At 41.5% G+C, this 26,183-nt stretch overlaps 1 protein-coding gene across 2 annotated transcripts in view; it reads left to right on the top strand.

Moving 5' to 3' along the window:
• Positions 1-26,183, top strand: part of adcy8 (adenylate cyclase 8 (brain)) — a 304,017-nt gene that overhangs the window by 134,152 nt on the left and 143,682 nt on the right. For both annotated transcript variants that reach the window (XM_014139104.2, XM_014139106.2), the window contains exons 4-5: positions 16,205-16,316; positions 17,076-17,203. In XM_014139104.2, the coding sequence (XP_013994579.1) occupies positions 16,205-16,316; positions 17,076-17,203 (240 nt within the window). The remainder of the gene's footprint in view (positions 1-16,204; positions 16,317-17,075; positions 17,204-26,183) is intronic.

Below are 26,183 nucleotides of genomic sequence, written 5' to 3' on the forward strand. Positions count from 1 at the left end.
TTTGTACCTGTTTCCTCCAGCATCTTCACAAGGTCCTTTGCTGTTGTTCTGGGATTGATTTGCACTATTCGCACCACAGTACGTTCATCTCTAGGAGACAGAACACGTCTCCTTCCTGAGCAGTATGACGGCTGCGTGGTCCCATGGTGTTTATACTTGCGCACTATTGTTTGTACAAATGAACGTGGTATCTTCAGGCATTTGGAAATTGCTCCCAAGGATGAACCAGACTTGTGGAGGTCTACAATTTTTTTCTGAGGTCTTGGCTGATTTCTGTTGATTTTCCCATGATGTCAAGCAAAGAGGCACTGAGTTTGAAGGTAGGCCTTGAAATAGATCCACAGGTACACCTCCAATTGACTCAAATGATGTCAATTGGCCTATCAGAAGCTTCTAAAGCCATGATATACTTTTCTGGAATTTTCCAAGCTGTTTAAAGGCACAGTTAACTTAGTGTATGTAAACTTCTGACCCACTGGAAATGTGATACAGTGAATTAAAACGTGAAATAATCTGTCTGTAAACAATTGTTGGAAAATTACTTGTGTCATGCACAAAGTAGATGTCCTAACTGACTTGCCAAAACTATAGTTTGTTAACAAGAAATTTGTGGAGTGGTTGAAAAACTAGTTTTAATGACTCCAACCTAAGTGGATGTAAACTTCCGACTTCAACTGTAGACTAGGACAGCCGTTGTTCATCCTGAAAGTGTAAGACTGTTCTTAAGGACTGTGATGACAAGTGAATATCAGACGGAAGGCCTATTTGGATCAAACTTCATTTCTTCCAAATCTTCATTCACATGTGTTATTACGCTGCCCGCCGCATTTGCCCAACAATGCAACTCTTCCAGACGAACTCAATGCATATTCTGCACGCTTCAATAATAACAACACCATACTATGCATGAGGGCCCTAAACGACCCAGAAGACTGGATGATCTCGCTCTCCGAGATCGACATGGACTTTAATCAGGTCAACACTCGCAAGGCTGTTGGGCTGGACGATATTCCATGGAGCATTCTCAGAGCATGCGCATATCAGCTGGCAGGCATATTCACAGTAATTTCCAACCTCTCTTTGTCCTAGTCTGTAATCCCCAAGTGTTTTAAGATTACTTCCATCATTCCTGTTCCGAAGAACTCGAATTCTTTATTTTGTAAACCGCCCCAAGAGATCCATAGACGATGCAATTTTATTTGCACCCACCTAGATAAGAGGAATACTTGGTGAGAATGATGTTCATTGACTACAGCTCAGCACTCAACACCATCGTCACCAAGCTTAGGACCCTGGCACTGAACACCTCCTTCTGCAACTGGATCCTGGACTTCCTGACAAGCCGATCCCAGGTAGTGAGGGTAGGACAACATCTCCTCCGCCACGCTGACCCTCAACATGGGGGCCCCACAGGGGTGTGTGCTTAGTCTCCTACTGTACTCCTTGTTCACCCATGACTGCGTGGCCACGCATGGCTCCAACACCATCATCAAATTTGCTGACAACACAGCGGTGGTAGGCCTGATCACCGACGACGATGAGACAGCCTACAGGGAGGAGGTCAGCGACAGTGCCTTTTCCCCCTCAGGAGGCTGAAAAGGTTTGGTATGGGCCCTCAAATCCTCAAAAAGTTATACAGCTGCACTATTGAGAGCATTCTGACTGTCTGCATCACTGATTGGTATGGCAACAGCACTGCCCTCGATCGCATGGCACTACGGAGGGTGATACTAACAGCCCAGTACATCACTGGGGCCGACCACCCTGACATCCAGGAACTCTATATCAGGCGGTGTGAAAGGAAAGCCTCCAGCCACCCAACTCCAGCCACCCAAGCCATAGACTTATCGCTGCTTCCTCACGACAAGTGATACTGGTGCATCAGGTCTGACACGAACAGTTTCCTGAACAGATTCTATCCCCAAGCCATAAAACGGTTAACCTGTTAGGGCTAGGGGGCAGTATTGACACGGCCGGATGAAAAACGTACCCGATTTAATTTGGTTACTACTCCTGCCCAGTAACTAGAATATGCATATACTTATTGGCTTTGGATAGAAAATACCCTAAAGTTTCTAAAACTGTTTGAATGGTGTCTGTGAGTATAACAGAACTCATATGGCAGGCAAAAACCTGAGAAGATTCTGAACAGGAAGTGGCCTGTCTGACAAGTTGTTGTTCATCTTGGCTCTTTTTATTGAAGACTGAGGATCTTTGCTGTAACGTGACACTTCCTACGGCTCCCATAGGCTCTCAGAGCCCGGGAAAAAGCTGAATGATATCGAGGCAGCCCCAGGCTGAAACACATTATCGCGTTTGGATAGTGGCCGATCAGAGTACTCTGAGACTCAGGCTCGCGCATGAGGGAACGAGATGTTTTTATTTTCTCTCTCTTTGTACATATACACGCTATCCCGGTCGGAATATTATCGCTTTTTTACGAGAAAAATTGCATAAAAAATTATTTTAAACAGCGGTTGACATGCTTCGAAGTACGGTAATGGAATATTTAGAATTTTTTGGTCACGAAATGCGCCATGCTCGTCACCCTTATTTACCCTTTCGGATAGTGTCTTGAATGCATGAACAAAACGCCGCTATTTGGATATAACAATGGATTATTTGGGACCAAACCAACATTTGTTATTGAAGTAGAAGTCCTGGGAGTGCATTCTGACGAAGAACAGCAAAGGTAATAACACTTTTCTTATAGTAAATCTGACTTTGGTGAGTGCTGAACTTGCTGGGTGTCTAAATAGCTAGCCCTGTGATGCCGGGCTATCTACTGAGAATATTGCAAAATGTGCTTTCACCGAAAAGCTATTTTAAAATCGGACATAGCGAGTGCATAGAGGAGTTTTGTATCTATAATTCTTAAAATAATTGTTATGCTTTTTGTGAACGTTTATCGTGAGTAATTTAGTAAATTCACCGGCAGTGTTCGGTGGGAATGCTAGTCACATGCTAGTCACATGCTAATGTAAAAAGCTGGTTTTTGATATAAATATGAACTTGATTGAACAAAACATGCATGTATTGTATAACATAATGTCCTAGGGTTGTCATCTGATGAAGATCATCAAAGGTTAGTGCTGCATTTAGCTGTGGTTTGGGTTTATGTGACATTATATGCTAGCTTAAAAAATGGGTGTCTGATTATTTCTGGCTGGGTACTCTGCTGACATAATCTAATGTTTTGCTTTCGTTGTAAAGCCTTTTTGAAATCGGACAGTGTGGTTAGATTAACGAGAGTCTTGTCTTTAAAATGGTTTAAAATAGTCATATGTTTGAAAAATTGAAGTTTTTGCATTTGAGGTATTTGAATATCGCGCCACAGGATTACACTGGCTGTTGAGTAGGTGGGACGCAAGTGTCCCACCTAGCCCATAGAGGTTAACATGTGTAAATATTTGTATGACCATAACAAGATTCAACAACTGAGACATGAACTGAACAAGTTCCACAGACATGTGACTAACAGAAATGGAATAATGTGTCCCTGAACAAAGGGGGGGTCAAAATCAAAAGTAACAGTCAGTATCTGGTATGGCCAGCAGCTGCATTAAGTACTGCAGCGCTTCTCCTCCTCATGGACTGCACCAGATTTGCCAGTTCTTGCTGTGGATGTTACCCAACTCTTCCACCAAGGCACCTGCAAGTTCCCGGACATTTCTGGGGGGGAATGGCCCTAGCCCTCAGCCTCCGATACAACAGGTCCCAGACGTGCTCAATGGGATTGAGATCCGGGCTCTTTGCTGGCTATGGCAGAACACTGACATTCCTGTCTTGCAGGAAATCACACACAGAACGAGCAGTATGGCTGGTGGCATTGTCATGCTGAAGGGTCATGTCAGGATGAGCCTGCAGGAAGGGTATCACATGAGGGAGGAGGATGTCTTCCCTGTAACGCACACCTTTGAGATTGCCTGCAATGACAACAAGCTCAGTCTGATGATGCTGTGACACACCGCCCCAGACATTTTACATTTTACATTTACATTTTAGTCATTTAGCAGACGCTCTTATCCAGAGCGACTTACAGTAGTGAATACATACATTTCATACATTTCATTTTCATTTCATGCATTTATTTTTTTTGTACTGGCCCCCCGTGGGAATCAAACCCACAACCCTGGCGTTGCACACACCATGCTCTACCAACTGCGCCACAGACCATGACGGACCCTACACCTTCAAATCGATCCCGCTCCAGAGTACAGGCCTCGATGTAACGCTCATTCCTTCGACGATAAACACGAATCCGACCATCACCCCCGGTGAGACAAAACCACGGCTCGTCAGTGAAGAGCACTTTTTGCCAGTCCTGTGTGGTCCAGTGACGGTGGGTTTGTGCCCATAGGCGACGTTGTTGCCGGTGATGTCTGGTGAAGACCTGCCTTACAACAGGCCTACAAGCTCTCAGTCTAGCCTCTCTCAGCCTATTGCGGACAGTCTGAGCACTGATGGAGGGATTGTGCGTTCCTGGAGTAAACTCGGGCACCTGTCCCGCTGGTGTGATGTTCGGATGTACCAATCCTGTGTTGTTACACATGGTTTGCCACTTTGAGAACTATCAGCTGTCCGTCCTGTCTCCCTGTAGCGCTGTCTCACAGTACGGACATTGCAATTTATTGCCCTGGCCACATCTACAGTCCTCATGCCTCCTTGCAGCATGCCTAAGGCACGTTCACGCAGATGAGCAGGGACCTTGGGCATCTTTCTTTTGGTGTTTTTCAGAGTCAGTAGAAAGGCCTCTTTAGTGTCCTAAGTTTTCATAACTGTGACCTTAATTGTCTACCGTCTGTAAGCTGTTAGTGTCTTAACGACCGTTCCACAGGTGCATGTTCATTAATTGTTTATGGTTCATTGAACAAGCATGGGAAACTGTGTTTAAACCCTTTACAATGAAGATCTGTGAAGTTATTTGGATTTTTACAAATTATCTTTGAAAGACAGGGTCCTGAAAAAGGGACGTTTCTTTTTTTGCTGAATTTATATCCTGATGCTTAGTCACCGTTCCCTTATACTGTACATACAGTGCCTTCAGAAAGTATTCAAACCCCTTGACTTACTCCACATTTTGTTGTGTTAAAGGCTGATTTCAAAATGGATTAAATATGTTTTTCTCTCACCCATCTACACACAATACCCCATAATGACAAAGTGAAAACATGTTTTTAGAAATGCTTGCAATTGTATTGAAAATGAAATACATAAATATCTCATTTACATAAGAATACATGTTAAAATTACCTTTGGCAGCCAATACAACTGTGAGTCTTTCAGGGTAACTGTACGAGCTTTGCAAACCTGGATTGTACAATATTTTTTCATTATTATTTTCAGAATTCTTCAAGTTCTGTCAAATTGGTTGTTGATCATCACTAGACAATCATTTTCAAGCCATGCCATAGATTTTTAATTTAAGTCAAAACTGTAATTCGGTCACTCAGGAACATTCACTGTCTTCTTCGTAAGCAACTCCATTTTAGATTTGGCCTTATGTTTTAGGTTATTGTCCTGCTGAAAGGTTAATTCATCTCCCAGTGTCTGGTGGAAAGCAGACTTTACCAGGTTTTCCGATCGGATTTTGCCTGTGCTTAGCGCCAATCAGTTGCTTTTTTTATCCCGAAAAACTCCCCAGTTTACAAGATTACACCAAGCATACCCATAACATTATGCAGCCACCACTATGCTTGAAAATATGGAGTTGTACTCAGTAATGTGTTGTATTGGATTTGTCCCAAAAATTACAATTTGTAGGTCAGTGACAAAAAAAAAAATCTGAATTTAATCCATTCTAAATACAGGCTGCACCTAGGGTTGCACATTTTGGGGAATATTCAGAGGTGGAAACTTTCCGTGGGAATTAACGTGAATATATGGGAATTAACGGAATTATATGCAAATTAATATTAACACCATTTAAATGTAGATTTTTTTTGCATTGGATATCTTTACCATATCACGTGGAGACAGAAACAAACCTTTTACCTTATCATAAGTAGACATAATTGCAAATGATTAAATTCTTCCAATAGAAATAAAACAAACAATTTAGTTAGAAATTGAACTTTAATTAAATGAGTTGACTCTTCACATGGGATGATTTCACTGAACAACAAAAGAAAGGGAATTTTGAATGATCCCAATGATCCATCGCATCTCCCAAAAACATTTTCAACATACATCTGTAAAATGATGTATGTTTCCAAACAAGGACCAGTTGCGCTCTGAGGCAGCTGATGTTGGTGGGATTTGGAGGATGATGGAGGCAACAGGGGAAAGAGCCTCAGATCCACAAAGTCCCTTCTACCAGGTGGCTGATGAGATATTTTTGCACGACTGCCATATTGCATCTCCATCCCAAAGCCCTTACTTGGAAGTGTACTTCGCCAGACTGCTCACAACCTTGCCCTCATCCAGGCCAAGGTGGCGAGACACGGTAGCGATGACACCATAGGCCTTGTTGATCTCTGCACCAGATAGGATGCTCTTGCCAGCATACTTGGGGTCCAACATGTATGCTGCGGCGTGAATGGGCTTCAGGCAGAAGTCTTCATGCTTTTTGATGTATTTCAGAACTGCAGTTTCGTCTGCTTGGAGCAACATTGAAGTGGGCAGGGCAGTACGGATTTCTTCTCTTACATCTGCAAGCAGAGTCTGAACATCAGACAGGACGGCATTGTCTCCCTCAATCCGTGCAATGGCTACTGCTATAGGTTTCAGGAGTTTCAGGCTGCTTACCATTCTCTCCCAAAATACATAATCCAGGAGGATCCTCTTGATGGGGCTGTCCATATCGGCAGACTGTGATATGGCCATTTCTTGGAGAGACTCCTTCCCCTCCAGGAGACTGTCAAACATGATGACAACACCACCCCAACAGGTGTTGCTGGGCAGCTTCAATGTGGTGCTCTTATTCTTCTCACTTTGCTTGGTGAGGTAGATTTCTGCTATAACTTGATGACCCTTCACATACCTAACCATTTACTTGGCTCTCTTGTAGAGTGTATCCATTGTTTTCAGTGCCATGATGTCCTTGAGGAGTAGATTCAATGCATGAGCAGCACAGCCAATGGGTGTGATGTGAGGGTAGGACTCCTCCACTTTAGACCAAGCAGCCTTCATGTTCACAGCATTGTCTGTCACCAGTGCAAATACCTTCTGTGGTCCAAGGTCATTGATGAATGCCTTCAGCTCATCTGCAATGTAGAGACTGGTGTGTCTGTTGTCCCTTGTGTCTGTGCTCTTGTAGAATACTGGTTATGGGGTGGAGATGATGTAGTTAATTATTCCTTGCCCACAAACATTCGACCACCTATCAGAGATGATTGCAATACAGTCTGCTTTCTCTACGATTTGCTTGACCTTCACTTGAACTCTGTTTAACTCCAGCAAATGAGTAAATAAAGCATGTCTCTGGTTGGAGGGGTGTATGCTGGGCGAAGAACATTCAGCAATTTCTTCCAATACACATTGCCTGTGAGCATCAGAGGTGAACCAGTTGCATACACAGCTTGAGCAAGACATCAGCATTTCTCTGACTACGTTCCTCCATTGAGTCAAAAAAACGTCTGATTCCAGGAGGACCATGAGCTGTTGCTATCGATAAGGTGTCTGATTCATCATTTTCACCTCGAATAGAAGCAGAGGGACTTTTGTCATCTGGCACTTGGCCAGATGATTCTGCATCTTTGTTGCATTCTTCACATATGATTTGGCACAGTATTTGCAAATGTACACAGCTTTTCCTTTTACATTAGCTGCAGTAAAATGTCTCCACACATCAGATACTGCCCGTGCCATTTTTTTGTAAAAAACAAACAAATACAATTCCATGTACAGATAAACAGTTAAGCAGTTAGATTAAACAACTCCTTTGCAAGATAAATGTTTTAAAATGAAACATGTATGGAAACAGGTGAATTCACACTCCTCAGTTAGCAGGCTCAAGCAAGCTAAAACCCACATGGTAGCAAAAACTAACTCGCAGAAATTGTTAACAAGTTAGAAATGATTTAAACACACTTTGTTGTAGGCAACTATTTACTAGTTAACAAAAAATCATGTATGTCATATCAAATATATTCACCCCACCCTGTAATCAAAACTTACCAGAAAGCATGTAGTCCTTGGCTCAGACAGTGTAGTAGTGTGGGCTCAATAGCATCTCATTAGTGTTCAAGATCTTGAGAATCAGCTGCACATGTGATGGAAGAATGCACTGTGCATGCAGAGGGTTGCAATTCCATTCAATTGGGGATAGTTTAACCAAAATATGCCACAAGACCTAGAATTGCCATATGTGTATCCCACAAAAAAGATTCACTGTTATAAGCTAACTTTTTGAACGAATTTAAAAGCAATATTCCCAAATTTCCATGGAACATTTCCGGAAAAATTCCGACCCTTTGCAACCCTAGCTGTAACAAAACAAAATGTGAAAAAAGTCAAGGGGTGTCAGTACTTTCTGAAAGCACTGCATCTAAGTCTATCATTCCTGGATCCCTGCACATTGTAAATATGGTATTGGAACTGAACTACTCTTACTTTCTTATGTTCTTATTTCTTAATTGTATTTCTCGTTTTTGCTCTACCTTATCTTATTTTTTATTTTACATTGATATTGGTTACTGCATTGTTGGGTTGGAAGCTTGCAAGAATGGCATTTCACTGTACTTCTGTATTTGACATTAAAACTTCAAACTATCACTCACAATTTACATAGAAATAGATGCCATTAAACAAGGACATATTTTGGAGAACTGCAGAATTTCATTGCCTACACTCTAACATAAACGATAATAATAAATGGTAAGATTTTGAACATTGTAAGGCCTGTGCCTTCTGCTCATATCCAGAAAAACAGTTATAGAAATAGAGTTATGATTAACCAACCACCCTAATATCACCAGGTTATGTCACGGTATGAGTAGAACATTGTAGCATGTGTATCAGTTACACATTTTACACTAAAGGGAAGAAAATGATTTCCTTATAGTTTTGGACCTTGTCTCTGTGTGAATCTTAAATGCTCTGGGCCCTGCATTTGTCAAATGATTTAAAGTGGAAGTGACAGCATTTTAGCAACATTATATCTTATTAGAATCTGTTTATATACACCCCCAGGAAGAATATGACTCTTTTTTATTTAATTTTTTTTGTCAAGCGTACACTATAAATTTGTCATGACTCTCCTGTGAGGATTCGAAGATCAGGTTACAATGGATCATCATCTACCAGATCCCTTTCACCCGCAGAGGGGAGGAGGGATTGATGTGGGGTGTTTTGTGACACCTCACGCCCGGTCATATATTGTATGCAGCAGAGGACTCTTTCTGGTCTTTAGTAGTGGTGATTGGAATGTCTCTTTGTTACAGAGACATTTTGCCGCCCCAAAAACTCTCATCATTCCCCACTCCATCCGGATGTGGGGAATGATGAGAGATGGTCTATGGAAAAGTAATGTTGATTTTGTGATGTCATTAAAAATTGTATAAAATGTTTATAATGAAAATATTGTAACTTGACCAGCATACACTCTGTATATGTAAGGTTTTTATCCTTTATGTTGTGTAGGAATATTCAAAGATGATGAGAATAGTTATCGTAAGATAAAAAACTAAAAGCACATTCCTAACGAGATAATAGTTTTGATGATACTTTGCCCAGTAAGTAGCCATGCCCGAGGGAGCTCATATAGCGTGTCAGCATGATGGAAACACCCCTTTTTACCAGAGTGCATAAAGGATGAGTTGAGAATGAACATATCAGACCAGAAGGACTCAAGCTGCAGCTTAGGTCTCGATTGGTTACGACCCTGAATATCAACACGAGGTGAGGATGACAAAGTAGCCTCTCTAACAATCGATGTTACGGCTGAGTAGCTGTTCTAAGTACAGTATCTAAGAAAGTACATTTAACTAGGACCATCCTGTTACTCTCTTAAAATCGTCGTCGACTACACTGCTCTCATCACCCCACTGGGGATCATCGACATGGCTGATTAGATGTCTTCAGAGGACCACTCTTCCAGAATGGGTGAAAGTAATCGCCATCCTGTTAGTCCTTCTTAAGACTACAGGACAAGGCATTGAAGCCATGGACAACTAAGAAGAAGGACATTGTGACCTCGTGTGGACAATCAGAGCCTTACACTTAATTTGAGAGAAGGCCCAACGGAACCCTTTTCACGAAGGCCTGGGTCCACCAGAGATACACGACAAAGGAAGACATTCAAACTCGTAAATAAATAAATTATTTCTTTACCCCAAACGAGCGGTGGTTCGGGCCAAATTATTAGGATTACTATGAGCGTAGTTACAAGTGTAGTCTCTCTTTCTCCCTTTTCCCCTCTACTCCTCCCTCTTTTGATAATTAAGCAGTCATGTTGTCGTTAGTGTACTAGGGACCAGTTTCCATTGTATTAAGTTTCTAATCAATAACCTATACCATGTGTGTGTATCATTTAGTTAGCCTGTTGGGGCTAGGGGGCAGTATTTGCACGGCCGGATAAAAAACGTACCCGATTTAATCTGGTTACTACTCCTGCCCAGTAACTAGAATATGCATATAATTATTGGCTTTGGATAGAAAACACCCTAAAGTTTCTAAAACTGTTTGAATGGTGTCTGTGAGTATAACAGAACTAATTTGGCAGGCCAAAACCTGAGAAGATTCCTTACAGGAAGTGGCCTGTCTGACCATTTCTTGCCCTCCTTGATCATCTCTAACAAATACAGGGGATCTCTGGCATGACGTGACACTTCCTACGGCTCCCATGGGCTCTCAGAAGGAAAAAGCTGAACGATGTAATTCCATCCCCAGGCTGAAACACATTAGCGCATTTGGCAAGTGCTCTATCAGAGGGCCATTAGACTGAGGCTCGTGCATGAGGGGATAGCATGCTTTTACTTTCACTCTCTTTGTAATAAAAAACGATTTCGCGGTCGGAATATTATCGCTTTTTTACGAGAAAAATGGCATAAAAATTGATTTTAAACAGCGGTTGACATGCTTCGAAGTACGGTAATGGAATATTTAGAATTTTTTTGTCACGAAATGCGCCGTGCTCGTAACCCTTATTTACCCTTTCGGATAGTGTCTTGAACGCACAAACAAAACGCCGCTATTTGGATATAACTATGGATTATTTGGGACCAAACCAACATTTGTTATTGAAGTAGAAGTCCTGGGAGTGCATTCTGACGAAGACAGCAAAGGTAATAACATTTTTCTTATAGTAAATCTGACTTTGGTGAGTGCTAAACTTGCTGTGTGTCTAAATAGCTAGCCCTGTGATGCCGGGCTATCTACTTAGAATATTGCAAAATGTGCTTTCACCGAAAAGCTATTTTAAAATCGGACATATCGAGTGCATAGAGGAGTTCTGTATCTATAATTCTTAAAATAATTGTTATGCTTTTTGTGAACGTTTATCGTGAGTCATTTAGTAAATTCACCGGCAGTGTTCGGTGGGAATGCTAGTCACATGCTAGTCACATGCTAATGTAAAAAGCTGGTTTTTGATATAAATATGAACTTGATTGAACAAAACATGCATGTATTGTATAACATAATTTCCTAGGGTTGTCATCTGATGAAGATCATCAAAGGTTAGTGCTGCATTTAGCTGTGGTTTGGGTTTATGTGACATTATATGCTAGCTTGAAAAATGGGTGTCTGATTATTTCTGGCTGGGTACTCTGCTGACATAATCTAATGTTTTGCTAAAAAATTGAAGTTTTTGCATTTTTGAGGTATTTGAATATCGCGCCACGGGATTACACTGGCTGTTGAGTAGGTGGGACGCAAGCATCCCACCAAGCCCAGAGAGGTTAGTTAGTAAATAAACAATTAAATCAATTTGTGTGGTACAGAATTATCAATAAAGTTGGGGTTTGTGCAGATGCAAGGGGTATGCAACGTTCAGAATTATGAGACTGATATGAGGTAATGGTTAATAAATTACTTATCAATATATATCTTATATATCATCTATAGTTTCATTCGTAAGATGGTAACTCATTAACCAACTTATTCCGTGGTGCCACACATCCTAATGAGTTAATTGTTACATGATTAATTTAAAGTAACAATTAAACATAGTTAGTTGATTCGATATGTAACAGTCATCAGATTAATGAAAGTCACGTCACAACAAATTCATAGAATTTTTGGGAATGAAGTATAGTAATTTGTGAAAATTCTATAGAAATATAGAATTGGAATGCGCCCGTGGATTTGGACAATTAAAAGACACTGCAGGAAATAAAACAGAATAAAAACATATTTTTCAGGACTGGAGTCTGCGCAGACCGGTGCACCATAGCCAATCAGAGCTACAGTAGGCCTTCATAGAAACATGCCATTTGCCACACGGGCCTGCCATCACTCACTTTGAACTGGACTGTGTGTTTACAGTCAGTTGCAACAGTGCGACTTTAGATCATTAGAACGCATTTGCCAAAAGCCACAAAATATACCTGGATGGATTTCTGCAAATATGTAAATACCACGGGAGTCCTCTTACATTTGGGAACTTTACAGTCCTATTGATCAAACAACCATGAAAAGGTAGGCTCTCTCTCCCTCAGTTCAGTTGTCTATGCACATCAACAACAATAAGATCAACAATTAAAGCTAGCCAGAGCGAATTGAGCAAAAATCTAATGAAGGAACATTAGATAAACCCTCTCAAACTTTTTCAGCTAGTTGTCCGTAAAAATTGCACTGATAAACAATGGGGAATAGTAGCCTGCTCGTCCTTCTGCAGCTTGCCTGCCAGCCAATGCATGCTTGTCCGAACCCACATTAGACAACTAAATGGGAACTTGCCTTCCTGTCCACCCAAAATACATTAATAACTAAGAAATATGCTAAATGTGGATAACATTCATTCAAGCATCTCTAGCTGTAGCCACCTAAAAACGATATGAGGGGGAAAAGTCTATCACTCACCCACTCTTCCAATGACATGACATCCTCCCTGCATCTGGCTAACTAGCTAATGTTAGGCTCTGTGTTTTTAGCTTGCTAAATAAATAGCTAGCTACATAAATTGATACGCTAGCCCAGTGGTGTCAAACTCAATTAGCACACGGGCCATATTGAAAAACACAACACATTTTCAGGCCAGACAGCCTATTTTTTTTTTTTTTTTTAAATAACTTGCAACTGCGACCCAAACTGCCCATTATTTTATTTGATATCCACTTATGTAGTACATAGGATGCTGTATATAGCATTTTCACATATTAAAACAAAAATATTTGTCCAGCCTTTGCCACTATGCTTGCAGATGTGCATAATACGATGTGACCTTAATCAAAAACTGTTTAGTAACTCCAAATAACAAAAATGTAGCTTAATGTTGGTGTAACATTTAAACTTAAAACATTTTTTTCATATTTTTTTGCACTGCTTGGATCACCAGCAGCATTGCTGTGTGGTGCACTCAAAATGTACTGTAGACTACTGCTCAAAGGTTTGAATGGTGTTTTGTTGCATGTTTTGTTTTTTGGTTATTCATTGTCAAGCTTTAAAAACTGAAGCTAGACTACAACATTTTAGTAGCCTGGCTAGGACTGTGGCATGTGTCTGTACACTTTACCTCCGCTGCGTGCTGTAAACGGGACACACAAAAGCAGCGCAATTGAAGTTGAATTCACTGATGCAAGCACATCAGGCTGTAATTTCATGCAGTAGATGACTCAACTGTTGACTCATTTTCAGTTTACTCGCTTATGCGTCCTAAGCCTTTTGTTTGCCTATTAGCCACATCACAACTACCTTGTGATCATTGCCTATGTTAGATTGATTGTATTGACATTTCCAGCCTTAGTTACAGTCGTCCGTTTTTAACAGCATCCATCTATTCTGCCAACAATGCCTTACTGTACGTCATGGAATTTTGAGTCAAATAGAATCGATTTTTAAAACCTCTTATAGAGTTGATTTTGAAGCATAAATTGGGAATTTATGACTGATATGATTGTAAAAAAATTTCATATCTGCAAAGTACGCTAAACAAAAATATAAACGCAACATGCAACAATTTCAAGATTTTACTGAGTTACAATTCGTATAAGGAAATCAGTAAATTGAAATAAATATATTAGGCCATAATCTATGGATTTCACTTGACTGGGAATACAGATATGCATCTGTCGGTCACAGATACCAGGTGTGGATCAGAAAACCAGTCAGTATCTGTTGTGACCACCATTTGCATCATGCAGAACGACACATCTCCTTCACATAGCTGTTGATTGTTGCCTGTGTAATGTTGTTCTACTGCTCTTCAATGGCTGTTTGAAGTTGCTGGATATTGGCGGGAATTGGAACATGCTGTCGTACACGTCGACCCAAAGCATCCCAAACGTACTCAATGGGTGATATGTCTGGTGAGTATGCAGGCCATGGAAGAACTGGGACATTTCCAGCTTCCAGGAATTGTGGGACCGTGCATTATGATGCTGAAAAATGAGGTGATGACGGCGGATGAATGGCACGACAATGGGCCTCAGGATCTCTTCACGGTATCTCTGTGCATTCAAATTGCAATCGATAAAATGCAATTGTGTTCGTTGTCTGTAGCTTATGCCTGCCCATACCATAACCCCACCGCCACCAAGAGGCACTCTGTTCACAACTTTGACATCAGCTAACCGCTCACCCACACAACGCCATAATGTATGTCATACTGCCATCTGCCCTGCCCAGCACAGTTGAAACCAGGAATCCTCCATGAAGCAAACTACAGTCAGATCAAGATCCTGGTGAGGACGACGAGCAAGCAGATGAGCTTCCCTGAGATGGTTTCTGACAGTTTGTCGAGAAATTCTTCAGTTGTGCAAACCCACAGTTTCATCAGCTGCCCCATTGGCTGGTCTCAGACAATCCTGCAGGTGAAGAAGCCGGATGTGGAGGACATGGGCTGGTGTGGTTACACATCATCTGCAGTTGTGAGGCAGGCTGGACAGACAGCCAAATTCTTTAAAACGACTTTGGCGGTGGCTTATGGTAGAGAAATTAACATTCAATTCTCTGGTAACAACTCTGGCATTCCTGCGGTCAGCATGCCAATTGCACGTTCCCTCAACTTGAGACATCTGTGGCATTGTGTTGTGTGACAAAACTGCACATTTTAGTGGCCTTTTATTGTCCACAGCACAAGGTGCACCTGTGTAGTGATCATGCTGTTTAATCAGCTCCTTGATATGTCACAACTGTCAGGTGGGTGGATTATCTTGGCAAAGGAGAAATGCTCACTTACAGCGACGTAAACAAATTTGTGAACAAAATGTGAGAGAAATAAGCTTTTTGTGCATATGGAACATTTCTGGGATCCTTTATTTCAGCTCATGAAACATGGGACCTGTTGCGTTTATATTTTTGTTCCGTATAATTAAAATGCTGTCAGTTCCATAATGTTCCTGTGTTGTCTCAATTATGTTACCAGTTAGATTCAGTTCCCCTTCATTTTTTAAAAGAAGCAGGAAGGCAATATCTCAACCAAATCAATCATATAAACATGGGATCATATAAATGTGATCTTGGTTGTAGTTTATAATGTGGTGTAATTTACATTTACAATTTAGTCATTTAGCTGATGCTCTTATCCGGAGTGACTTACAGTTAATGCAATCATCTTAAGATAGCTAGGCGAGATAACCTTATATCTCAGTCATAGTAAGTACATTTTTCCTCAATAAAGTAGCTATCAGCAAAGTCAGTGCTGGAGGGAAAAAAGTCAAGTGTGAGTGTTAGTTCACAAAGGGCATATATTTTTTTTACGGGGCAGGGGTGAGGAGGGGTTGGGACTCTGCTGTCCTAACTTCAGGGGGAAATTGGTTCCACTGGTTCCATTGGGGTGCCAGGACAGAGAAGAGCTTTTTACTTGGATGAGCGGGATCTGCTCTCCCATAAGGGTGGGAGGGCCAAGAGACCAGAGGTGGCAGAATGGAGTACTTGGGTTGGGGTGTAGGGTTTGAGCATAGCCTGGAGATAGGGAGGGGCAGAGATTCCGTTTAGATTTGTCTTAATGTTTCATCCAAAAGCAAAGAGGGACCACATTGGACCATTTTGATCTGGACTACATGTTTTTTAAACCTGTACCCTGTTGACTATTTTCTCACTAAATTATCTGTAGACGTTGAATTGTAATGGTGACAATGTGACTTCTCCATATTTTCTACAGCATTCTTTTCGCAGACGTTAAAGGATTCACGAACCTCTCGACAACGCTATCGGCACAAGAGCTGGTGCGGATGTTGAACGAGCTCTTTGCACGCTTCGACCGTCTAGCCCATGTGAGTTTACTTTATGCTTATGCTAATTGCATTTTCAAACGTGACTTTATGACAGCAAGAACTGACATTTAGGAAAAAATCTGTGAGCAAGGAGACATGAATAATCACGCTTTGTTCTAGAATTTGCTAAGATATCACAGTAGAATGCAAATGCAGTAATACTCTCTGGTCCCAATTTATATTGATAGCATGAATGAATGACAGCCTTACAGGTATGGTGCTATGCAATTATAGAAATATGTTTTGCACTTCTGGCTACGGTTTCATTTTCAAGCCCCAGAGCTGTCATTAATGATACAAATACAGTGTAGAAGGCTGAATTTAAATGGAACATGCAATGCTTTCAAACGGTAATACCCGTAATTAAGTCCAATGACTGGATTGAAAAACAGGTGAGATATAGTGCAGCTTAATGGACAAGCGTAATGTTAACGTGAATGTCTTTGTTATTTTAACGTAATTCAGGGAATGAATTCAGAGTTGAGTCTATGTCCTTGTGCACGACGCACGGAGCCTGCTTGGCATATAATGTCTCTTTATTATAAAGTCAAAGCTGTTGTCCAGACATTTGTGGTGCAAGACAGAACAACTTGCTCATTGCCGTGAACAAATGCATGCATGTGCACTGTACATTCGTGTACGATTCTATGATAATTCAAGCATTCTCATGGAGCAAGAGGTATTGATCAAATCAAGATCATTCTGAGTTTCCCATGGATTCCAGTCTAACGCCATTCTCTCACTCCCACTCTCTTCTAGGAGCACCATTGTCTGAGGATTAAGATTTTAGGAGACTGCTACTACTGTGTGTCCGGTCTTCCTGAACCTCGACAGGACCACGCTCATTGCTGTGTAGAGATGGGCCTCAGCATGATTAAGACAATCAGGTAAAACAAATCCCCACTTTTAGGCCTTGCTACACTTGTTGATGTTATTACACTGCTCAAAAAAATAAAGGGAACACTAAAATAACACATCCTAGAATTGAATGAATGAAATAATCTTATTAAATACTTTTTTCTTTACATAGTTGAATGTGCTGACAACAAAATCACACACAAATAATCAATGGAAATCCAATTTATCAACCCATGGATGTCTGGATTTGGAGTCACACTCCAAATTAAAGTGGAAAACCACACTACAGGCTGATCCAACTTTGATGTAATGTCCTTAACCTGTTAGGGCTAGGGGGCAGTATTTACACCGCCGGATAAAAAACGTACCCGATTTAATCTGGTTACCACTCCTACCCAGTAACTCGAATATGCATATACTTATTACATATGGATAGAAAACACCCTAAAGTTTCTAAAACTGTTTGAATGGTGTCTGTGAGTATAACAGAACTCATTTGGCAGGCAAAAACCTGAGAAGGTTTCATGCAGGAAGTGGCCTGTCTGACAAGGTGTTGTTCTTGCTTCTGTGTATTGAAGAGTCAGGATCTTAGCTGTAACGTGACATTTCCTACGGCTCCAATAGGCTCTCAGAGCCCGGGAAAAACCTGAACGATGACGAGGCAGCCTCAGGCTGAAACACATAATCGCCTTTGCCAAGTGGCCCATCAGAGGACAATGGAATTAGGCGCGTGCCCGATTCGACCCAGTGATATATTTTCCTTCGGCTGTTTATCTAATTGCAGATTCCCGGTCGGAATATTATCGCTTTTTTACGAGAAAAATTGCATAAAAATTTATTTTAAACAGCGGTTGACATGCTTCGAAGTACGGTAATGAAATATTTAGAAATCTTTTGTCACGAAATGTGCCGTGCGCACGACCGTTATTTACCATTGGGATAGTGTCTAGAACGCACGAACAAAACGTCGCTGTTGGAACATAACTATGGATTATTTTGGACCAAACCTACATTTGTTATTGAAGTAGAAGTCCTGGGAGTGCATTCTGACGAAGAACAGGAAAGGTAAGACCATTTTTCTTATAGTAAATCTGATATTGGTGAGTGCTAAACCTGCTGGGTGTCTAAATAGCTAGCCCTGTGATGCCAGGCTATGTACTTAGAATATTGCAAAATGTGCTTTCACCGAAAAGCTATTTTAAAATCGGACATATCGAGTGCATAGAGGAGTAATGTATCTATAATTCTTAAAATAATTGTTATGCTTTTTGTGAACGTTTATCGTGAGTAATTTAGTAAATTGTTAGTAAATTTGCCGGAAGTTTGCGGGGGGTATGCTAGTTCTGAACGTCACATGCTAATGTAAAAAGCAGTTTTTTGATATAAATATGAACTTGATTGAACAAAACATGCATGTATTGTATAACATAATGTCCTAGGTGTGTCATCTGATGAAGATCATCAAAGGTTAGTGCTGCATTTAACTGTCTTCTGGGTTTTTGTGACATTATATGCTAGCTTGAAAAATGGGTGTCTAATTATTTCTGGCTTGGTACTCTGCTGACATAATCTAATGTTTTGCTTTCGTTGTAAAGCCTTTTTGAAATCGGACAGTGTGGTTAGATTAACGAGAGTCTTGTCTTTAAATAGCTGTAAAATAGTCATATGTTTGAGAAATTGAAGTAATAAGGTATTTGATTTTTAAGGTATTTGAAAATCGCGCCACAGGATTCAACTGGCTGTTACGTAGGTGGGACGAATTCGTCCCGCCTGCCTCATAGAGGTTAAAACAAGTCAAAATGAGGCTCAGTAGTGTGTGTGGCCTCCACGTGCCTGTATGACCTCCCTACAACGCCTGGGCATGCTCCTGATGAGGTGGCGGATGGTCTCCTGAGAGATCTCCTCCCAGACCTGGACTAAAGCATCTGCCAACTCCTGGACAGTCTGTGGTGCAACCATGGATGGAGCGAGACATGGTGGATGGAGCGAGACATGATGTCCCAGATGTGCTCAATTGGATTCAGGTCTGGGGAACGGGCGGGCCAGTCCATAGCATCAATGCCTTCCTCTTGCAGGAACTGCTGACACACTCCAGCCACATGAGGTCTAGCATTGTCTTGCATTAGGAGGAACCCAGGGCCAACCGCACCAGCATATGGTCTCACAAGGGGTCTGAGGATCCCATCTCGGTACCTAATGGCAGTCAGGCTACCTCTGGCGAGCACATGGAGGGCTGTGCGGCCCCCCAAAGAAATGCCACCCCACACCATGACTGACCCACCGCCAAACCGGTCATGCTGGAGGATGTTGCAGGCTGCAGAACGTTCTCCACGGCGTCTCCATGCTCAGTGTGAACCTGCTTTCATCTGTGAAGAGCACAGGGCGCCAGTGGCGAATTTGCCAATCTTGGTGTTCTCTGGCAAATGCCAAACGTCCTGCACGGTGTTGGGCTGTAAGCACAACCCCCAACTGTGGACGTTGGGCCCTCATACCACCCTCATGGAGTCTGTTTCTGACCGTTTGAGCAGACACATGCACATTTGTGGCCTGCTGGAGGTCATTTTGCAGGGCTCTGGCAGTGCTCCTCCTGCTCCTCCTTGCACAAAGGCGGAGGTAGCGGTCCTGCTGCTGGGTTGTTGCCCTCCTACGGCCTCCTCCACGTCTCCTGATGTACTGGCCTGTCTCCTGGTAGCGCCTCCATGCTCTGGACACTACGCTGACAGACACAGCAAACCTTCTTGCCACAGCTCGCATTGATGTGCCATCCTGGATGAGCTGCACTACCTGAGCCACTTGTGTGGGTTGTAGACTCCGTCTCATGCTACCACTAGAGTGACAGCACCGCCAGCATTCAAAAGTGACCAAAACATCAGCCAGGAAGCATAGGAACTGAGAAGTGGTCTGTGGTCACCACCTGCAGAACCACTCCTTTATTGGGGGTGTCTTGCTAATTGCCTATAATTTCCACCTGTTGTCTATTCCATTTGCACAACAGCAATCATTGTTGCTTCCTAAGTGGACAGTTTGATTTCACAGAAGTGTGATTGACTTGGAGTTACATTGTGTTGTTTAAGTGTTCCCTTTATTTTTTTGAGCAGTGTAGTTTCCGGTTGTCAGTGGAAGATTTGTGCAAAGGTTTGAGTAACCTATAGGTTTTTTCAGTTTAATGTGTGGCAATTATTGTGTTCTAGCACACTGGGTTGATGTTTCTAGTTGTCTCGAAGCTGTTTGGAGCTTCCTCCTTTTTTGGATCTGTAACATGATGGTTCCTGATGCACCATAGGCTTGTGTACAATAAAAAACCCTTGATAATACTGTAATAATCTGAAGCAATTATCAGCAGACAAAAAATAATCACTAGAAACAGAGGTCTGTCACGTCCTGACCATAGTAAGTTGTTATTTTCTATGGTAGAGTAGGTCAGGGTGTGACAGGGGGTGTTTGTCTGTTTTTGTATTTCTATGTTCAGTTTCTAGTTTTGTATTTCTATGTTGGTGTTATTTGGGTTGATCTCCAATTGGAGGCAGCTGATCCTCGTTACCTTTAATTGGAGGTCATATTTATGTTGATGTTTGTCCCACCTGTGTTTGTGGGTGATTCATTTTGAGTAGTGTGTTTTCCTCTCTGCATCACGGTTTGTTGTTTTTGTATATTCAAGTTTCTCGTGTATTGCATTTAGTTTCACTATAAATAAAATATGTGGAACTACGAACACGCAGCATTTTGGTCTGATCCTTCAGACAGCTGTGTCAAGGTCCTCCCAAGAAGAAATATTAGATACTGTTAAAACATTCACACTGAGAAAAACACCAGGAATGGATGGCTTTACCATATAATTCTATTCAACATTTTGGGACAAAGTACACAAATAACAACAAATGTCACTCAATTCAGTACTTCCTAGTTCCGTGTATCAAACTGTTATTTCAGTTATTATTAAAACCAGGAAAATCTGGAGAGTCCCCTGCTGATTATAGACCCATAAGTTTAATACATTGTGACAATAAAAACAAAGATTATAAGCAATAGAATGGCAAAAGTCTTACCAGACTTGATACGTATCAATAAAACAGGGTTTCAGTTTAATACAATATGCAAAAAAAAAACTAGATATAGATTTATCAATAATGTCTGATGCTGAAAAGGCTTTCCACCGTCTTGAATGGCCTTTTCTATTCAAAACTTTGGAAGCTTTAAACTTTCCAGCTGAAGTAAAAAAAATGTTATGAAAATATTGTGTAAATGTCCTAAAGCAAAAATATGCACAAACAATACATTATCTGATGAAATTGCTTTAGAAAGGACACAAGACACTGGCAATTGAACAGTTTGCAGAAAGACAGGACCCAAATGTAACAGGTATCAGTATTGGTAAACATGCATATAAACTAAACTTATTTTCAGATAATCTTCTGATATACCTGACCAATATTGAAAACTCAATGACCCATTTGCTAAAAAAAAAAAAATCTGAATACTCTAAAATCTTAGGATATAAATTCATGTGGAAAACCGCCCAAAATAATGGCAGTGGGAAAAAGAATCTCACAATCTACAGAAATCCTTTAAGTGGACCACAAAAAATATGAAATACTTAACGATGCTTAATAAGTGACAGCAAACAACAAATATATAAAGATAACTTTATTCCATTACTCAACAATATGAAGGCAGATCTAATTAAATGGAATAATCTTTTGTAAAAAGTATACTCGGTCATAAGACTTTATATGGGTAAATAAAATTCATAGAATAAAAAATAAAGTTTTAACTTTCCAGGCATGGAATTCTATCAATTCACTACCCAAGGCTTTTACTTGCGACATATAGTTAATTGCACTAAAGAGGAACAATGGGTACATATTGAAAATATATTTTTGAAGATATCCCCAGAATCTTTTTACGTGTCTATTTAAAAGGATAAAGCTAAGAACATTAACAACTTTACAGTTAAGAACATTATAACAATATGGAAGAAAATGAAACATATTCTACAAGAACCAATATCACTCCCTACAAACACAAACTTATCAAACAATCTATAGCTTTTCAGAATTCACTGATACATTGGTCCACATGGAAAACTAAAGGCAAATAACTTGGTAACAGAAAATACATTTGTTTCCATGACAGAATTAAAAAGTAATTTTGGACTGACCCATGTAGATAGTTTCAAATACATGCAACTAAATTTCAGTTAACGGACAAATTTACAGGTAACGGAAATGTACGCTTAATCCCGTGTAAAGTGACGTATAGAATTTATTATACAAGAGACAAAATTCATAAATTCTACAGCAAAACGGCAGAATTATGTCATAAGTGTAAAACTAATAATGACTCAATAATCCATGCTTTCTGGGAATGCTATGATGTCCTTCTAACCCCCCCCAAAAAAAAAGATATAGATGTACTATTGTAAAGTGGTTGTTCCACTGGATATCAGGTGAATGCACCAATTTGTAAGTCGCTCTGGATAAGAGCATCTGCTAATGATGTAAATGTAAAAATGTCCAAAAGTTATGGGCCGAGCAAGAAAGTTGGCTGTCAGAAGTATTACAATTGTAAACGACGTTTTAATCTGGCAAATGGGGGTGTAGTGAAAAATCAAATTGGATTTGTCACATGCGCCGAATATAACCTTACGGCGAAATGCTTTCTTACAAGCACTTAACCAACAATTCAGTTTTAAGAAAAATACCACAAAAAAAGAAATAAAAGCAACAAATAATTAAAGAGCAGCAGTAAAATAACAATAGCAAGACTATATACAAGGGGTACCGGTACAGAGTCAATGTGCGGGGGGCACCGGTTAGTCGAGGTAATTGAGGTAATAAACTCAGCAAAAAAAGAAACGTCCTCTCACTGTCAACTGCGTTTATTTTCAGCAAACTTAACATGTGTAAATATTTGTATGAACATAACAAGATTCAACAACTGAGACATAAACTGAACAAGTTCCACAGACATGTGACTAACAGAAATTGAATAATGTGTCCCTGAACAAAGGGGGGGTCAAAATCAAAAGTAACAGTCAGTATCTGATGTGGCCACCAGCTGCATTAAGTACTGCAGTGCATCTCCTCCTCATGGACTGCACCAGATTTGCCAGTTCTTGCTGTGAGATGTTACCCCACTCTTCCACCAAGGCACCTGCAAGTTCCCGGACATTTCTGGGGGGGAATGGCCCTAGCCCTCACCCTCCGATCCAACAGGTCCCAGACGTGCTCAATGGGATTGAGATCCGGGCTCTTCGCTGGCCATGGCAGAACACTGACATTCCTGTCTTGCAGGAAATCACGCACAGAATGAGCAGTATGGCTGGTGGCATTGTCATGCTGGAGGGTCATGTCAGGATGAGCCTGCAGGAATGGTACCACATGAGGGAGGAGGATGTCTTCCCTGTAATGCACAGAGTTGAGATTGCCTGCAATGACAACAAGCTCAGTCCGATGATGCTGTGACACACCGCCCTAGACCAAATTGATCCCGCTCCACAGTACAGGCCTCAGTGTAACGCTCATTCCTTCAACGATAAACGCGAATCCGACTTTCACCCCTGGTGAGACAAAACCACGACTCGTCAGTGAAGAGCACTTTTTGCCAGTCTTGTGTGGTCCAGCGACAGTGGGTTTGTGCCCATAGGCGACGTTGTTTCCGGTGATGTCTGGTGAGGACCTGCCTTACAACAGGCCTACAAGCCCTCAGTCCAGCCTCTCTCAGCCTATTGCGGACAGTCTGAGCACTGATGGAGGGATTGTGCGTTCCTGGTGTAAACTCGGGCAGTTGTTGTTGCCATCCTGTATCTGTCCCGCAGGTGTGATGTTCAGATGTACCGATCCAGGTGTTGTTAGACATGGTTTGCCACTGCGAGGACGATCAGCTGTCTGTCCTGTCTCCCTGTAGCGCTGTCTTAGGCGTCTCACAGTACAGACATTGCATTTTATTGCCCTGGCCACATCTGCAGTCCTCATGCCTCCTTGCAGCATGCCTAAGGAACGTTCACGCAGATGAGCAGGGACCCTGGGCATCTTTCTTTTGCTGTTTTTCAGAGTCAGTAGAAAGACCTCCTTAGTGTCCTAACTTTTCATAACTGTGACCTTAATTGTCTACCGTCTGTAAGCTATTAGTGTTTTCTCGACCGTTCCACAGGTGCATGTTCATTAATTGTTTATGGTTCATTGAACAACCATGGGAAACAGTGTTTAAACCTCCAACTGCTCCTAAACACAAGTAAAACTAAATGCATGCTCTTCAACCGATCGCTGCCTGCACCTGCCCGCCTGTCCAGCATCACTTCTCTGGACGGTTCTAACTTAGAATTTGTGGACAACTACAAATACCTAGGTGTCTGGTTAGACTGTAAACTCTCCTTCCAGACTCACATCAATCATCTCCAATCCAAAGTGAAATCTCGAATTGGCTTCCTATTTCGCAACAAAGCATCCTTCACTCATGCTGCCAAACATACCCTCGTAAAACTGACCATCCTACCAATCCTCGACTTTGGCGATGTAATTTACAAAATAGCTTCCAATACCCTACTCAACAAGCTGGATGCAGTCTATCACAGTGCCATCCGTTTTGTCACCAAAGCCCCATATACTACCCACCACTGCGACCTGTACGCTCTCGTTGGCTGGCCTTCGCTTCATAATCGTCGCCAAACACATTGGCTCCAGGTCATCTACAAGACCCTGCTAGGTAAAGTCCCCCCTTATCTCCGCTCACTGGTCACCATAGCACCCACCTGTAGCACGCGCTCCAGCAGGTATATCTCTCTGGTCACCCCTAAAGCCAACTCCTCCTTTGGTCGTCTCTCCTTCCAGTTCTCTGCTGCCAATGACTGGAACGAACTACAAAAATCTCTGAAACTGGAAACACTTATCTCCCTCACTAGCTTTAAGCACCAGCTGTCAGAGCAGCTCACAGATCACTGCACCTATACATAGCCCATCTATAATTTAGCCCAAACTACTACCTCTTCCCCTACTGTATTTATTTATTTTATTTATTTTGCTCCTTTGCACCATATTATTTATATTTTATCTCTGAACTTTCTTCAAACTACAAATCTACCATTCCAGTGTTTTTCTTGCTATACTTTATTTACTTTGCCACCATGGCATTTTTTTGCCTTTACCTCCCTTATCTCACATCATTTGCTCACATTGTATATAGTCTTATTTATTTATTTTTTCTACTGCATCATTGATTGTATGTTGTTTTACTCCATGTGTAACTCTGTGTTTTTGTATGTTGTCGAACTGCTTTGCTTTATCTTGGCCAGGTCGCAATTGTAAATGAGAACTTGTTCTCAACTTGCCTACCTGGTTAAATAAAGGTGAAATAAATAAAATTAAAAAAATACAAACTTTACCCTACCACTGTTGTGTCATCTGCAAACTTAATGATGGTGTTGGATTTGTGCCTGGCCATGCAGTCATGAGTGAACAGGGAGTACAGTAGGGGACTGAGAGTGCACCCCTGATGGGCCCCCTTGTTGAGGATCAGCGTGGCGGATGTGTTGTTACCTACCCTTACCACCTGCGGGCGGCCTGTCAGGAAGTCCAGGATCCAGTTGCAGAGGGAGGTGTTTAGTCCCAGGATCCTTAGCTTAATGATGAGCTTTGAGGGCACTATGGTGTTGAACGCTGAGCTGTAGTCAATGAATAGCAATATCATATAGATGTTCCTTTTGTCCAGGTGGGAAAGTGTGTTGTGGAGTGAAATGGAGATTGCATCATCTGTGAATCTGTTTGGGAGGTATGCAAATTGGAGTGGGTCTAGGGTTTCTGTGATAATGGTGTTGGTGTGAGCCATGACCAGCCTTTCAAAGCACTTCATGGCTACAGACGTGAGTGCTACGTGTCGGAAGTCATTTAGGCAGGTTATGTTAGTATTCTTGGTCTCAGGGACTATGGTGGTCTGCTTGAAACATGTTGGTATTACAGACTCCGACAGGGACGGGTTGAAAATGTCAGTGAAGACACTTGCCAGTTGGTCAGC

This window comes from Salmo salar, chromosome ssa14 (assembly GCF_905237065.1).
Source record: "Salmo salar chromosome ssa14, Ssal_v3.1, whole genome shotgun sequence".
Lineage (NCBI taxonomy): Eukaryota > Metazoa > Chordata > Actinopteri > Salmoniformes > Salmonidae > Salmo > Salmo salar.